Raw genomic sequence first — 16,713 nt, 5'->3', positions numbered from 1 at the left:
TGTGCTGAGATGGTCGCCGCTCCGCAGGGATTGGACTGTGGGAGGACTGTGGTGGTAATAAACAGTGATAGAGTTCCAGCACAATTTGACCACTAGGTGATGAGTGGGTCAGTATCTGAGTGGTTGATGAGGTTTTCTTCTGTAACCCTTCCACAAATCCTACAACAAAATACATTCGCAGTTGAGTGGGATGAATCAGGAAGACTTCTAGGTGGTTTGGAAAGGGGTCTGTGGTTTTCATAATCGGCTCAACGATGACCCCTTGAGAAGACACAAGTGTGGTGAGAACTCAGGTGTGCGTCTGGGGAGGGGAGGTGGGTAACTGGGAGGAGCTTGCTTTGAGGTAGGAGTTAGCTTCGCTGGTCCTGAGAGGTCAGCCCCTTCTGATCGTCAGCCTCAGGGAATGTCATGTGGAGATACTTGGAATTTACTTGAAGGCAGGTGGAGACCCTGGAAGAATTATTTCTAGGGGAGGGTCCTGCAGTAGATCAGGTTGGGGCCATGAGAATCAAATTCCTCAGCTGGGAGTGAGGCCCTGGGGTGGAAGAGCCAGGAAGGAGGTGCTGGGTTGCAGCGACCAGTCCTGAGTCTGCCGCCGAGCTTGACTGTGGTGCTGGACCAGGGTCATGGATTCGCGGGGCTTCGGGCCAGGGCTGTTGGATGGGTTCATTGTATGTGAGGTGGAAGCAGGTGAAGCACTGAGGGCTCCTCCGCTGTCTGCCTTGCTTGTCTAGCGGAGCCGGTGGGGCTGTCACAGAACGGATGACCCCAGGGGAGAAGGAGGCTCGGGGGGATATTTCTAATCCTGTCAACTGACACACAGAGGAACCACCACCTGCCTCCTGCACTGGGAACGCGGTTTTGTTTCTCACAGACCCTTCCTCTCTGACTTTCTTGTTTCTATCCACAGCAGCACCTTCTGCTCATTCCTCTCCATCCAGACCTCTGAGTCGTTTCTGCTCCTCCCCACCTCTTGTCCCCCAGACAGTAACTCTTTTTTTTTTTAAATAAATTTATTTATTTATTTATGGCTGCGTTGGGTCTTCGTTGCTCCCTGTGGACTTTCTCTAGTTGCGGCGAGCGGGGCTACTCTTCATTGCGGTGGCTTCTCTTGTTGCGCAGCTCGGGCTCTAGGCGCGCGGGCTTCAGTAGTTGTGGCTCGCGGGCTCTAGAGCGCAGGTTCAGTAGTTGTGGCTCATGGGCTTAGTTGCTTCGCGGCCTGTTTGATCTTCCCGGACCAGGGCTCAAACCCGTGTCCCCTGCATTGGCAGGCAGATTCTGAACCACTGCACCACCAGGGAAGCCCTATTTTTAGTTTTTTAAAAGACCTCCATACTGTTCTCCATAGTGGCTGCACCAATTTATATTCCCACCAACAGTGTAGGAGGGTTCCCTTTTCGCCACACATTCTCTAGCATTTATTATTGGTAGACTTTTTGATGATGGCCGTTCTGACCGGTAGAGGTGATAACCTCACTGTGGTTTTGGTTTGCATTTCTCTAATAATTAGTGATGTAGACCGTCTTTTCATGTACCTGTTGGCCATCTGTATGTCTTCTGGAGAAATGTCTGTTTAGGTCTTCTGTCCATTTTTAACTTGGTAGTTTGTTTTTTGATATTCAGCTCCATGAGGTGTTTGTATATTTTGGAAATTAATCCCTTGTTGGTCCCATCGTTTGCAGATACTTCTGTCAGCGAGTAGGCTGTCTTTTCATTTCGTTCACAGTCTCCTTTGCTGGGCCAAAGCTTTTAAGTTTAATTAGACCCCATTTGTTTATATATATTTTTTATTTCCATTACTCTAAAGAGACAGATCCAAAAAAAGTATTGCTGTGATTTATGTCAAAGAGTATTGTGCCTATGTTTTTCCCTAGGAGTTTTATAGTATCTGGTCTTACATTTAGGCCTTTAATTGATTTTGAATTTTTTTTTGTATATGGTGTTAGAGAATGTTCTAATTTCATTCTTTTACACGCAGCTGTCCGGTTTGCGTAGCACCACTTGTTGAAGAGACTGTCTTTTCTCTTAGTCTCAGCTTACCCTACCCCCTCCCCGTGTCCTCAAGTCCATTCTCTACGTCTGCGTCTTTATTCCTGTCCTGCCCCTAGGTTCTTCAGAACCTTTTTTTTTTTTACATTCCATATATATGTGGTAGCATATGGTATTTGTTTTTCTCTTTCTGACTTACTTCACTCTGTATGACAGACTCTAGGTCCATCTACCTCACTACAAATAACTCAATTTCGTTTCTTTTTATAGCTGAGTAATATTGCATTGTATATATGTGCCACATCTTCTTTATCCACTCATTTGTCGATGGACACTTAGGTTGCTTCCATGTCCTGGCTATTGTAAGTAGTGCTGCAGTGAACATTGTGGTACATGACTCTTTTTGAATTATGGTTTTCTCAGGGTATATGCCCAGTAGTGGGATTGCTGGGTCATATGGTAGTTCTACTTTTAGTTTTTTACGGAACCTCCATACTGTTCTCCATAGTGGCTGTATCAATTAACATTCCCACCAACAGTGCGAGAGGGTTCCCTTCTCTCCACACCCTCTCCAGCATTTATTGTTTGTAGATTTTTTGATGATGGCCATTGTGACTGGTGTGAGGTGATACCTCATTGTAGTTTTGATTTACATTCCTCTGATGATTAGTGATGTTGAGCATCCTTTCCTGTGTTTGTTGGCAACCTGTATGTCTTCTTTGGAGAAATGTCTATTTAGGTGTTCTGCCCTTTTTTGGATTGGATTGTTTGTTTTTTTGATATTGAGCTGCATGAGCTGCTTATATATTTTGGAGATTAATCCTTTGTCAGTTGCTTCATTTGCAAATATTTTCTCCCATTCTGAGGGTTGTCTTTTCGTCTTGTTTATGGTTTCCTTTGCTGTGCCAAAGCTTTTAAGTTTCACTAGGTCCCATTTGTTAATTTTTGTTTTTATTTCCATTTCTGTAGGAGGTGGGTCAAAAAGGATCTTGCTGTGATTTATGTCATAGAGTGTTCTGCCTGTGTTTTCCTCTAAGAGTTTTATAGTGTCTGGCCTTACATTTAGGACTTTAATCCATCCTGAGTTTATTTTTGTGTATGGTGTTAGGAAGTGTTCTAATTTCATTCTTCTACATGTAGCTGTCCAGTTTTCCCAGCACCACTTATTGAAGAGGCTGTCTTTTCTCCATTGTATAGGGTTGCCTCCTTTATCAAAGATAAGGTGACCATATGTGTGTGGGTTTATCTCTGGGCTTTCTATCCTGTTCCATTGATCTATATTTCTGTTTTTGTGCCTGTACCATACTGTCTTGATTACTGTAGCTTTGTAGTATAGTCTGAAGTCAAGGAGTCTGATTCCTCCAGCTCCGTTTTTCTTTCTCAAGACTGCTTTGGCTCTTCGGTGTCTTTTGTTTTTCATACAAAGTGTGAAATTTTTTGTTCTAGTTCTGTGAAAAATGCCATTGGTAGTTTAATAGGGATTGCATTGAATCTGTCGATTGCTTTGGGTGGTATAGTCATTATCAATGTTGATTCTTCCAATCCAAGAATATGGTATGTCTCTCCATCTGTTTGTATCATCTTTAATCTATTTCATCAGTGTCTTATAGTTGTCTGCATACAGGTCTTTTGTCTCCTTAGGTAGGTTCACTCTCAGGTATTTTATTCTTTTTGTTGTAATGGTAAATGGGAATGTTTCCTTAATTTGTCTTTCAGATGTTTCATCATGAGTGTATAGGAATGCAAGAGATTTCTGTGCATTAATTTTGTCTCCTGCTACTTTACCAAGTTCATTGATTAGCTCTAGTAGTTTTCTGGTAGCATCTTTAGGATTCTCTATGTATATTATCATGTCATCTGCAAACAGTGACAGCTTTACTTCTTTTCCAATTTGGATTTGTTTTATTTCTTTTTCTTCTCTGATTGCTGTGGCTAAAACTTGCAAACCTATGTTGAATAATAGTGGTGAGAGTGGGCAGCCTTGTCTCGTTCCTGATCTTAGTGGAAATGATTTCAGTTTCTCATCAATGAGAATGATGTTGGCTGTGGGTTTATCATATATGGCCTTTCTTATGTTGAGGTAAGTTCCCTCTATGGCTACTTTCTGGAGAGTTTTTATCATAAATGGGTGTTGAACTTTGTCAAAAGCTTTTTCTGAATTTATTGAGATTATCATATGGTTTTTATCCTTCAATTTGTTAATATCGTATATCACATTGATTGATTTGCGTATATTGAAGAATCCTTGCATTCCTGGGATAAACCCCACTTGATCATGGTGAATGATCCTTTAAATGTGCCGTTGGATTCTGTTTGCTAGTACTTTGTTGAGGATTTTTGCATCTATGTTCATCAATGATATTGGTCTGTAGTTTTCTTTTTTTGTGACATCAGGGTGATGGTGGCCTCATAGAATGAGTTTGGGATTGTTCCTCCCTCTGCTATAGTTTGGAAGAGTTTGAGCAGGATAGGTGTTGGGTCTTCTCTAAATGTTTGATAGAATTTGCCTGTGAAGCCATCTGGTCCTGGGCTTTTGTTTATTGGAAGGTTTTAAATCACAGTTTCAATTTCAGTGCCTGTGATTGATCTGTTTATATTTTCTGTCTCTTCCTGGTTCAGTCTCAGAAGGTTGTGCTTTTATAAGAAATTGTCCATTTCTTCCAGGTTGTCCATTTTATTGGCATGGAGTTGCTTGTAGTAATCTCTCATGATCCTTTGTATTTCTGCTGTGTCAGTTCTCCTTTTCATTTCTACTTCTATTGATTTGAGTCTTCTCCCTTTGTTTCTTGATGAGTCTGGCTAATGGTTTATCAATTTTGTTTATCTTCTCAAAGAACTAGGTTTTAGTTTTATTGATCTTTGCTATTATTTTCTTCATTCCTTTTTCATTTATTTCTGATCTGATTTTTATGATTTTTTTCCTTCTGCTAACTTTGGTTTGTTTTTGTTCTTCATTCTCTAATTGCTTTAGGTGTAAGGTTAGGTTGTTTATTTGAGATTTTTCTTGTTTCTTGAGGTAGGATTTTACTGCTATAAACTTCCCTCTTAGAACTGCTTTTGCCGCATCCCATAGGTTTTGGGCCATCGTGTTTTCATTGTCATTTGTTTCTAGGTGTTGTTTGATTTCCTTAGTGATCTCTTGGTTATTTAGTAGCGTATTGTTTAGCCTCCATGTGTTTGTATTTTTTTACAGTTTTTTTCCTGTAATTCGTATCTAGGCTCATAGTGTTGTGGTCGGAAAAGATACTTGATACAATTTCAATTTTCTTAAATTTACCAAGGCTTGATTTGTGACCCAAGATATGATCTATCCTGGAGAATGTTCCATGAGCACTTGAGAAGAAAGTGTATTCTGTTGTTTTTGGATGGAATGTCCTATAAATATCAATTAAGTCCATCTTGTTTACTGTATCATTTAAAGCTTGTGTTTCCTTATTTATTTTCATTTTGGTTGATCTGTCCGTTGGCTAAAGTGGGGTGTTAAAGTCCCCTGCTATTATTGTGTTATTGTCGCTTTCCCCTTTTATGGCTGTTAATATTTGCCTTATGTATTGAGGTGCTCCTGTGTTGGGTGCATAAGTCTTTATAATTGTTATATCTTCTTCTTGGATTGATCCGTTGATCATTATGTAGTGTCCTTCTTTGTCTCTTGTAATAGTCTTTGTTTTAGAGTCTGTTTTGTCTGATATGAGAATTGCTACTCCAGCTTTCTTTTGATTTCCATTTGCATGGAATGTCTTTTTCCATTCCCTCACTTTCATCTGTATGTGTCCCTAGGTCTGCAATGGGTCTCTTGTAGATAGCATATATGGGTCTTGTTTTTGTATCCATTCAGCCAGTCTATGTCTTTTGGTTGGAGCATTTAATCCATTTACATTTAAGGTAATTTTCGATATGTATGTTCCTATTACCATTTTCTTAATTGTTTTGGGTTTGTTATTATAGGTCTTTTCCTTCTCTTGTGTTTCCTGCCTAGAGACGTTCCTTTAGCATTTGTTGTGAAGCTGGTTTGGTGGTGCTGAATTCTCTTAGCTTTTGCTTGTCTGTAAAGGTTTTAATTTCTCTGTCGAATCTGAATGAGATCCTTGCTGGGTAGAGTAATCTTGGTTGTAAGTTTTTCCCTTTCATCACTTTAAATATGTCCTGCCACTCCCTTCTGGCCTGCAGCGTTTCTGCTGAAACTGTTAAGCTGTTAACCTTATGGGGATTCCCTTGTATGTTATTTGTTGCTTTTCCGTTGCTGCTTTTAGTATTTTTCTTTGTATTTAATTTTTGATAGTTTGAATAATACGTGTCTTGGCATGATTCTCCTTGGATTTATCCTGTATGGGACTCTCTGTGCTTCGTGGACTTGATTGACTATTTCCTTTCCCATATTAGGGAAGTTTTCAACTATAATCTCTTCACATATTTTCTCAGTCCCTTTCTTTTTCGCTTCTTCTTCTGGGATTCCTATAATTTGAATGTTGGTACGTTTAATGTTGTCCCAGAGGTCTCTGAGACTGTCCTCAATTCTTTTCATTCTTTTTTCTTTATTGTGCTCTGCAGTAGTTATTTCCACTATTTTATTTTCTAGATCAGTTATCCATTCTTCTGCCTCAGTTATTCTGCTATTGATTCCTTCTAGAGAATTTTAAATTTCATTTATTGTGTTGTTCATCATTGTTTGTTTGCTTTTTAGTTCTTCTGGATCCTTGTTAAACGTTTTTTGTATTTTCTCCATTCTATTTCCAAGATTTTGGATCATCTTGACTATCATTACTCTGAATTCTTTTTCAGGTAGACTGCCTATTTCCTCTTCATTTGTTTGGTCTGGTGGGTTTTTACCTTGCTCTTTCATCTACTGTGTATTTCTCTGTGTTCTCATTTTACGTAACTTACTGTGTTGGGGGTCTCCTTTTTGTAGGCTGAAGGTTCATAGTTCCCATTGTCCTTGGTGTCTGCCCCCAGTGGGTCAGGTTGGTAAGTGGGTTGTGTAGGCTTCCTGGTAGAGGGGACTGGTGCCTGTGTTCTGGTGGATGAGGCTGGATCTTGTCTTCCTGGTGGGCAGGACCATGTCTGGTGGTGTGTTTTGGGGTGTCTGTGAGCTTAGTATGATGTTAGGCAGCCTCTCTGCTAATGGGTGAGGTTGTGTTCCTGTCTTGCTGGTTGTTTGGCATGGGGTGTCCAGCACTGTAGCTTGCTGGTCGTTGAGTGGAGCTGTGTCTTAGCGTTGAGACGGAGATCTCTTGGAGAGCTCTCACCGATCGATATTTCATGGGGCTAGGAGGTCTCTGGTGGTCTCTGAACTCAGCTCTCCCACCTCAGAGGCTCAGGCCTGACACCCGGCTGGAGCACCAAGACCCTGTCAGCCACACGGCTGGAGTGCCTTCAGAGTTGGGGCGGCTGGCCTGCAGTGGCTGTCCTTCTGTGCTGCACCTGAGAATCACCAGCTTCTTCCTTGTTTTGCCCCAAAGGCAGTGTGTTTCACAGAGGAAAACAGTAGCCTTGAAAATAGTCACAGCTCTGCGATGGCTTTTTCTTTTTTCCTTTGTGTTTAGTCTGGTTTCACTTGCTCCCAGGGGGCCACGTGCAGAGGCCTCGCACCTGGCTCTTCCAACTGGAGTTCCTAGTGCGGAATCGGTTTTGTCTTTTCTTTTGTTGATCTGTTGTATGACACTGATTGATCTGTGTATGTTGAACCAGCCTTGTGACCCTGGCATGAATCCAACTTGATCATGGTGTGTGATTCTTTTTATGTGTTGTTGGATTCGGTTTGCTAATACTTTGTTAAGCATTTTTGCATCTATATTCATCAGAAATATTGGTCTGTAATTTTCCTTTTTGGCAGTGTCTTTGTCTGGTTTTGGGTATCAGGGTGATTGTGGCTTCAGACGATGCCTTTGGGACTGTTTCCTCCTCTTAGTATTTTGGAAGTGTTTGAGAAGGCTCAGCGTAAGATCTTCTTTTTATGTTTGGCAGAATTCTCTCATGAGGTCATGCAGTCCTGTATGTTTGTTTGCAGGGAGGTTTTTTTTGTTTGTTTTAACATCTTTGTTGGAGTATAATTGCTTTACAGTGGTGTGTTAGTTTCTGCTGTATAACAAAGTGAATCAGCTATGCATATACATATATCCCCATATCTCCTCCCTCTTGCGTCTCCCTCCCACCCTCCCTATCCCAGCCCTCTAGGTGGTCACAGAGCACCGAGCTGATCTCCCTGTGCTATGCGGCTGCTTCCCACTAGCTATCTGTTTTACATTTGGTAGTGTGTATACGTCAATGCCTGATTCTATTTCAGTCGTAGTGATCAGTCTATTCAAAGTTAACTATTTCTCCTCGATTCAGTTGTGGTGGGCTGTATGTTCCTACAACGTGTCCATTTCTTCTAGGTTGTCCAGTTTGTTAGCAAAGAGTTGTTTATCGTATTCTCATGATTTTTGTATTTCTCTGGTATCAATTGTTATTCTTCCTCTTTAAATTCTTATTTTGTTTAGTTGGGTCCCACATTGTCTGCTTTTGAATTTGCTGTAATGAAGCACACTCTTATAGTTTTTCTTTACTTACTGACCATCAGGCTTGAAAATTGATCTGTATTATTGTAGCCGTTTACCTTTGTGTATTTTTCTGTCATATAAAATTGGGTTGCATATGTATAACAGTCCATTCATTTTTGGTGAGATTTGTTTCTATGATTCTGTCTAATGTGAACGACCCCTCTGTCACAGTTCTCCTGAATGTATACTCATGGTTATGTCCACCTTTTCCCTAAGTTATGTAACTGTGGGTCAGAGCTGTGTGTCTCTCCTTTTAACCGATAATTCTTATTAATCCCCAAATTGACTGAGGCAGTTAGTACACCTACCAGTAATGTACTGGGACTTAAAGTGCTCAGTGTTTTCTCCCACAACTGATATTTCCATTGTTTTCTCTTTTGCCTCTCATGGGGACGGACTAGGATGCAAAGGCCTAGGACTAGGATCATTTCATGGAAACCCGGCATAAAGCTGAGTGGAAACGATCTACTCACGATGCTGTATATACAGGACACGTCTGTGTGTATCGGGGTCATCGCTGAGCTGTGCCCCAGCTGGATCAGCCTCAGTTCCTCGGGAAAGACAATTCTACGTATTGGTTCCCCACTCTGCTTCAGCGCATTCATACGCGTACCGTGAGGTTGGCCACGAAGAGAGCTTTTTTTTTTTTTTTTTTGTGGTACGCGGGCCTCTGACTGCTGTGGCCTCTCCCGTTGCGGAACACAGGCTCCGGACGCGCAGGCTCAGCGACCATGGCTTACGGGCCCAGCTGCTCCACGGCATGTGGGATCCTCCCGGACCGGGGCACGAACCCGTGTCCCCTGCATCGGCAGGCGGACTCTCAACCGCTGAGCCACCAGGGAAGCCCGAAGAGAGGATTTACACTGAAGAAAGAGACAAATGCCACACATCTGGGCTTTTTACAAAATGATAAATTCCTAAGCCCGTTTACCAGCACAGCAGCTGGCTGTCACTTCAAACGCCACGGTGTTCCTTCACACTAATGGTGTTTCTGGAGAAACTATACCAGGTGTCATCTGACGAGGAGAGAAGGGCTTCAGGGGTCCAGAGAGAGTTTTAGGGAAGAGTTTTGGATTTATGTGTTCGAAACAGGACCCCAAGTTCACCCATTTATTCAGTTACTTAAACGACATTCTGTTTCTGACTGAAGGGATGGAGGTCAATAGCACACAGCAGCCAATGTGGAAATTTAAAAAAACCAAATATATTACATGAAAGTGGGCCAGAGCATGAAGGTGTGTAAGGTGTGGACACAGACCTGCCATGTGGGATGTGCCTCACGTCACAGGGGTGAGAGGGGACGGGGCAGTCAGGGAGAGTCATCACTGGTGGGGAGGGAAGGCACCATGGTTATCCGAGGCCCAGTCCTCCACAGGGACTCCCGGGCCTTCTCCTGCACCCACACCATGTCTCTCCCTCCCTGGTCAGACAGTTCACACAACACGTGCTGCAGATTCTCTTTCAGAACCTCCTGGGTACATAAGGTCGTGACAGGGCTCCACCACTCGGACGGTGCACGGTCCCCTCTCGTGTTCAGCTCCTGGCTGCATCTTGGGCTCCTCTGTGGCCGTGTTGAGCCTGAAAGAGCAGAATCCCGAGGCCCAGCAGGACGGAGCCGGCCATGCCCATCCGGATGAGGTTCTCCACTGTGTAGTCTTGCGGGTGTGAGGGTAGCAATTCTGGACGAGAGATCACACGGTCAGAGCAGATCCCAGTCACCCTAGACTCCAGGATGTCCACCCAGGGAACCTGCCTCTCCTTGACAGGACATGACCCTCGGAGCCCAGCCCCATATCTGAGTGATTTCATCACCCGTGGGATCTGACTTGTTTTGTGGCGGGTGGATGGTGTCAGCTGCTCATGAGAATCGTAAAGTGAGGGTGTGAGTGAGGAGTTGGGGAGACACGAGCCCTTCTCCTGGGTTCTGTGTCCTCAATGCCTCCAATTCTCATATTACAGCTTCTACGCAGTTCCTTAATGAGCCCTTCCTCTAATATGCCAGGTTCCCTCTACTCTCCTCATTGGGTTCTCTCAGCCTCCATGTGTTCTTTGAATTAAGAACCTGCTTTGGAATCACTTTGGAACAGAGTTGGCTGTGCCCCCGGTGCTCAGGATCAGTGAGAAAAGTGGTCTCTTAAGACAGAAATAATTGAGTGCTGTGTGTTCTGTGTTCAGTCTGAGATTGGACCCTATAATCTTATTCTCCTACTTCTGGGAGCTCCCACTGATTCAACAGCTGAGGACCCAGGATCCAGTGATGAGACTTTGGCGTCAGGGGCCATTGAATGTCCTCCTCTCTGGAGGCCCACTGTGTCCCCTCATTCATTACTACCTCAGACATTTCTGGGGACAGAGCCCTGAGCTGACTGAGTCAGAGAGGACAGGGTCAGCGTCCCTCACCTGAGACCGCGAGCTCCAGGGGGGCACTGGCGTGTGACAGCAGGTAGGGGTTACTGCTGAGTGAGCTGTAGCACCTGTAGGTCCCATTGTGGGCTGAGGTCACGGGACTCATGGAGAATTCGGCCTGGAAATGCCCACCTCGGTACTTTGATCTAAGATGCAGCGGGGGCTGGGCTGCCCCCTCCTTGGACAGAAGGAAAGTTTCCCTTGTGCTCCCTGACTGACACAGCAGGGTCACGGTCTCTCCTGAGGCCACCAGGGGGCCCGGCTGCACCGAGAGGGAGGGCGTGTCAGGGAACCACCCTAGAGAGAGGAAGGGGGGTGAGGGGCTGCCCGCCTCCTGGTTCCGAACTGCGACTCAGCAGGGCCTCCCTGAGGCCCCTCATCTCTGTCTGTCTCTGTTTTCTCTGAGTCTCTCCCTCTCCCTGCCCACCCCCGTCTCTCTATGTCTCCCTCCCTCCCTCCCTCCCTAGGGACCCGTCACGCCTGGTCCCAGCATCACCAGCTGGGGCTCCCCTGGCAGGGCCTATGCAGAATCTGCGTCCCTGACTGACCCGCTGGCTCCTCACCTGCCACCAGGATGTCCAGGGGGTCACTGGGGGCCGACCACTCGGAGGAGAGGTTGTGTCCACCGTAGCATCTGTACTGGCCCGCGTGGGTGTTGGTCACCGGGCCCAGGGGGAAGTCGGCCTGAGAGAGCCCAGCCTGGGGCTGCCGGCCAGGGCGCTGGGGGAGGGCCTGTCTCCCCTCCTGGGACAGAGCGTATCTGTCATAGCCGACGTCAGAGCGACACTGGAGGGTCAGGTTCTGTCCAGAGGCCACGACAGGGCCCTGCGGGGTCAGGAGGGAGGGCTTCCCAGACACACCTGGGGGAAGACCAGCCCTGGGCTGTAGGGGCTGGTTCCTCCCATGAAGCCCCTTCTCCCATCCTGGTCCGCAGGCCTCATTGTCGCTTACACTCTGTGTGTCTGTCCTGTGCGCCCCGCTCCCCCCTCACCCTACACTCTCATCTGGGACAATCCTGGGAGAAAAGCATCTAATAATCTGTCTCGTGCCTCAAGAAGTACGTGAGGCCAGGGTGGGACCTCCTCACCTGAGACCAGGAGCTCCAGGGGGTCACTGGGGACCGACCACACCTGGGGGGTGTCCCTGTAAAAGCCGTGGCATCTGAACGTCCACCTGTGGCTGTGGGTCACGCGACCCACGGGGAGCAGGGCCTGGGTCTGCCCATGGGGGCCTCGCTGTGCATCCAGGGTCCAGGAGGACTTGGGTTCTCCTTCCTTAGTCAGAATAAACCTGTCCAGTCGCTGCCAAGAGCCACACTGGAGGGTCACGTTCCCTCCCGAGGTGACCACAGGGCTCGGCAGGGCTGAGAGGGTGGGTTTGCTGTGGGCCCCTAGGAGAGAAGGAGGGAGCTTGTGAAATGGGGCTCACACCCCCCTTTCCTCCTCCAGGGCTGGGCTGTGAGAGGGACACACCCCTAAGAGCAGACCCCCTTCCTGAGGGCAGAGCCCGATGCTGGGACCCCCGAGTGTCCTCTCACCTGTCACCACCAGCTCCAGGGGGTCACTGCTCTCTGACCAGCCAGTGAGGCTGAGGTAGTAACAGTGATATCTCCCTGCGTAGTCCTGTGTCATGTATGAGATGGAGAAATTGCCCTTGTCCCCGGGCTCCAGTGAGGGCTGTCTGTACCAGGGAGGTGAGCTTCCCTCTTTATTCAGATGGAATTCCCGGACCCCCCGGGTCCCCTGACACCAGATGGTCACGGGGCTCCCCCAGGGGATCACAGAGCCGGGCTCAGCCCAGATGGTGGGTTTGGGGAGGGTGCCTGGAAGGACATCAGAGGCTGGGTCAGAAGACATCCTCACCCCAGGTCCCCAGCTCTCAGCCCCCAACCTCCCGGACTCCCCCTCCTTCAGCCCAGAACTGCTGTTCCCCACCCCATTGCCTGGGGGTGGCCCCTTGTCCCCATGATCAGGAGGGAGCTGGGACACCTGGGGACAGACTCACCTGCCTGCACCTGGGTCCTCAGGCCCACACTCAGCCCTGGAAGAGAGACCCCTGTGAGAGGTTCGCCCTGAATCCTGAGCAGCGCCTCTCCTACCCGTGAGCCTCCTGAGTCCTGGGGTCTCCTGACAGAGCAGCCTGGCTGTGGGGAGGGGTCCATCCCTGGCTGGGGCTTCCCCTCCCCCTCCTCCGTCTCACCGAGGCAGAGCAGGGCCGTGAGGCTGGGAGTCATGGCGTCTCGTCCCTGTGGTCTAGGCGGTGCAGATGGAGGAGACCTCGGTGCCCTCAGGACGGAGACCCGAGGGTGTGTCCACTGGGAGGCTGGTCCTCCCCGTCACGGAGCTGTCACGTCAGCAGCCCCACAGGAAGGGGAACTGCCCCTCCCCAGGAGCCTGGCTCTCATTCCCATGACAGACCCGGTGTGTTCCTGAGACGCCCCTTCCATAATAGGGTGACCCAGGCACGTCTTTCCCTCTCAGAGCCTCCCCATTGGATCTCCTTCGTCCTCAGCTGGTCCATCAGCAGGTCCCTGTGGGGTCCTCACCATGGACAGGGGTCACCCAGGCCCTGGCGATGCTTCAGGGAGGTTGCAGGTTCCTGCTGCACCGCAGAGCTCAGATCAGCAGAGAGACACGTTTAACATCTGCCTACAGCTCCGTGGAGGTCAGTGTGGCAATGAGCACAGAGGAGAAGTTCAGGGCAATAAGGAAGGAAACATGCGTGGTCCCCTGGCCCCAGAGTGTGGGTTTGCTTTCTGTCTCAGCCCCCTTCAGGGACTTCTCCCTTTTTCCTGAAACAGCGTCCACCGCACCTTCCTGGGAACAAGCCCCTGAGTCGTTCCTGCCTGCTCGGTGGCCCTTGATCCTTGGGCATTGTCTCCTTACTATATGCTCCTGTCTTCACTTTTATGGGACAGAGAGTGGGTCAGTGCTCTGACTTGGGGGACGAAGCTGATTTAATTTAAGTATTCCTCGTCATCCTCCCCCCGTGTGCTTTGAGCCCTGAAGTTATGTCTCTGAGCCTCAGTTTCCTCGCCTTCAGCATGTTGTTTGAACCCCACTCTTCAGACAGTTTGTGGGCTCAGTGGTGCCAGGACATGGGTGGGACCCAATATTGGTTAATTTCTAACCAGTATGAGAGGGTGAAGGTGTCAGACCCCACAGTCAGGATGGATGACTGATGTGCCCACTCGCGACCCCCGTCTGCTCTGACACTGAGAAATGCTACTTGTGGTGGGGTTTTGTTGTTTATTTATTTTTGGCTGCATTGGGTCTTCGTTGCTGCGCGCGGGCTTTCTCTGGTTGTGGCAAGTGGGGGCTACTCTTCGTTGCAGTGCATGGGCTTCTCATTGCAGTGGCTTCTCTTGTTGCAAAGCACGGGCTCTGGGTGTGCGGGCTTCAGTAGTTGTGGCTCATGGGCTCTAGAGCTCATCGCAGTAGTTGTGGTGCACGGGCTTAGTTGCTCCACGGCATGTGGGATCTTCCTAGACCAGGGCTCAAACCCGTGTCCCCTGCATTGGCAGGAGGATTCTTAACCACTGCGCCACCAGGGCATTCCCGCTGCTTATGTTTTTTATGAAATACATAGTCATGGTCTATTATAGGAGAAGAGAAATGACAGTTTCTTAAATAGAGAAGGGACCACAACAAAAAAAAGAGGTGAAAGCTTAGTGACTACCAGTGCCTGAGTCCAGCAAGTGGTCATTAGAATAGAGGTTTCCACCTCTGTGTGGAAGGACAAGGACCTGAGGTCCTCACAGGCAGGGAGGGGTCAGGGCTTCAGGTCAAGGTTGGAATCGGTGTTGCCCCTCCACCTCGTTTGTGGCCAGGCACTGGGATATCTCTGCCCACTGACCCATCCCCGAGGTCAGCACTGAGCTGTGTCCTGTGTGCCGTTGTAAAACAGCTTCAATTCATTATAATTGTACATGGATATCTGTCCCACCTGTGAGTGTGAGGCTCACTTGGGGTCATCTCTGCCAGGTACATGCCTAGTCAGATGCTGAGTTTGAGAGAGCGGATGCTGTGGGGCAGGGCAGCCACAAGAAGTCACCCATTTCATCTCTGAATGTCAGCACAGACCTGGGAGAAACTCTCTATAGAAAATCACGTGTCTGGGAGCTGAGCATTAGGAATGAACATAAGAGATAAATCCTAATACTGAGAAAAAGTGCTAAGAAGGCTATCTGCAGAGCTAGTAACTTGTATTATCCTATCCAAGGAGATAGAATACTAGGAATATATGAAACATTTTAATTTAAGCATGTTTACACATCTGAAAAATTGAAGAAGGAAAATAAATTCTGGAAACAACAAAAGGGATTATACTGTAGAAGTATATAGGATTTTAGCAATGAATTAGGCAAACACCTTACAGGTAAAAAATAATACTTTCATTAATACACTCAAGATATTCTGTCCATCAAGGAGAAGATACAGCTGAAGAGCCAATTATGAACTTGGAATACAATAGTGAGGAGTTTGTTTAGGATGCAGTACAGAGAGACTGGAATTAGAAAGTTGAGGTAGATGAGGAGTAGAAAGAACAGGGCCCATGGATATCGTGAATTTCAGAATGAAATCAGTGAGGACAATGTCTGCGACAGTATGAAAGGCCAATTGTTGGTCTTTTACAGAGATGTAGCAAGAACTTACAATTGCTAGGGTGCACGTGTCTATACGTGAAATGTGTCTTGCTATTTCGCAGCAAAGGGAAGGAAATTGAAGGGAGAAAACGCCAAAAGATATGGGGAAATACAGTCAAGGAATTAACTGTCAGTGAGGCATTCTATACTCACCCAAACTATCATTAAGGGGCAAAGGTGAAGGGGTCAGCAGGGGAGAAATGCATACATGTGAGAGACCTGGGCGTGTCCGACCTGCTTGGACTCACATCTCCTATGTTAAACCTTCATGTCGGGCTCAGCGTGTCTCCCACAACTGATTATGCCTGTTTTCTATTTACCTCTAATGTGAATGTACTGGGGTTTGGGCATCACAATTCCACTGAAACCGTGGCATAAGATTGAGGTGGAAACTACTATGACCTACAGAATAGAAGGACCTCAGGGTCATCTGCGAGGTGCCACAGTTGGCTCATTCTTGTGAAAGTTGATGCTGTTCCCAACTGTGTATCCAGTGCATTCAAACGGGCATCTTGAAACGGGCATGAAGGGAGTATTTACCAAAGCAACAGATAATGTACACAAATCAGAACACTGAGAAAAAGGGATGTTTTCATAGAGCTGGTTTGCCAGCTCACCACCTGGCTGTCGCTTCAAACACCTTGCGCCCATTCATAAATTTATTTACTTACTTATTTTTGGCTGCGTCGGGTCTTCATTGCTGCGCACAGGCTTTCTCTAGTTGTGGCAAGTGAGGGCTACTCTTTGTTGCAGTGCGTGGGCTTCTCATTGCGGTAGTTTCTCTTGTTGCGGAGCATGGGCTGCAGGTGCGTGGGCTTCAGTAGCTGTGGCACACAGGCTCAGTAGTTGTGGCTCACGGGCTCTAGAGCACAGGCTCAGTAGTTGTGGCACACCGGCTTAGTTGCTTCATGGCATGTGGGATCTTCCTGGATCAGGGCTTGAACCCCTGTCCCCTGCATTGGCAGGTGGATTCTTAACCACTGCGCCACCAGGGAAGTCCACCTCGTGCTCATTCAAACTGATGGTATTTTGGCAGAAACTCTTCCGTGTATCATTTTAGAGGGGAATAAGCCTTGAGGGGGTCCAGAGAGGGTTTTCGGAAATGGTTTTGGATTTATGTGTTTTAAACTAGACCTG

General features: G+C 47.2%; 2 protein-coding genes across 17 annotated transcripts in view; one reads left to right on the top strand and one right to left on the bottom strand.

The window, feature by feature from the left end:
* NLRP7 (NLR family pyrin domain containing 7) overlaps positions 1-16,713 on the top strand; it is a 182,347-nt gene that overhangs the window by 100,114 nt on the left and 65,520 nt on the right. The window contains exon 10 of one of the 16 annotated variants that reach the window (XM_079906901.1): positions 8,927-9,591. The exons of the other annotated variants lie outside the window; for them this stretch is intronic. The gene's annotated coding sequence lies outside the window, so the exon portion shown is untranslated. Of the gene's footprint in view, positions 1-8,926; positions 9,592-16,713 lie in introns of those variants that run through there. 16 annotated transcript variants of the gene reach the window in all.
* LOC307178610 (leukocyte immunoglobulin-like receptor subfamily A member 6) lies at positions 9,591-13,164 on the bottom strand (the record flags this gene model as incomplete). The annotated part of the gene is made up of 7 exons (XM_079906935.1): positions 9,591-10,204; positions 10,926-11,228; positions 11,495-11,791; positions 12,019-12,321; positions 12,469-12,753; positions 12,936-12,971; positions 13,131-13,164. 7 exons carry the CDS (start codon positions 13,162-13,164, stop codon positions 10,059-10,061), a joined length of 1,404 nt encoding a protein of 467 aa, XP_079763061.1. The 3' UTR covers positions 9,591-10,058.

This window comes from Stenella coeruleoalba, assembly GCF_951394435.1.
Source record: "Stenella coeruleoalba genome assembly, chromosome: 20".
In the NCBI taxonomy this organism is placed as follows: Eukaryota; Metazoa; Chordata; class Mammalia; order Artiodactyla; family Delphinidae; genus Stenella; species Stenella coeruleoalba.
The sequence above is the reverse complement of the archived record's forward strand: the minus strand, read 5'-3'. Positions and strand labels throughout refer to the sequence as shown.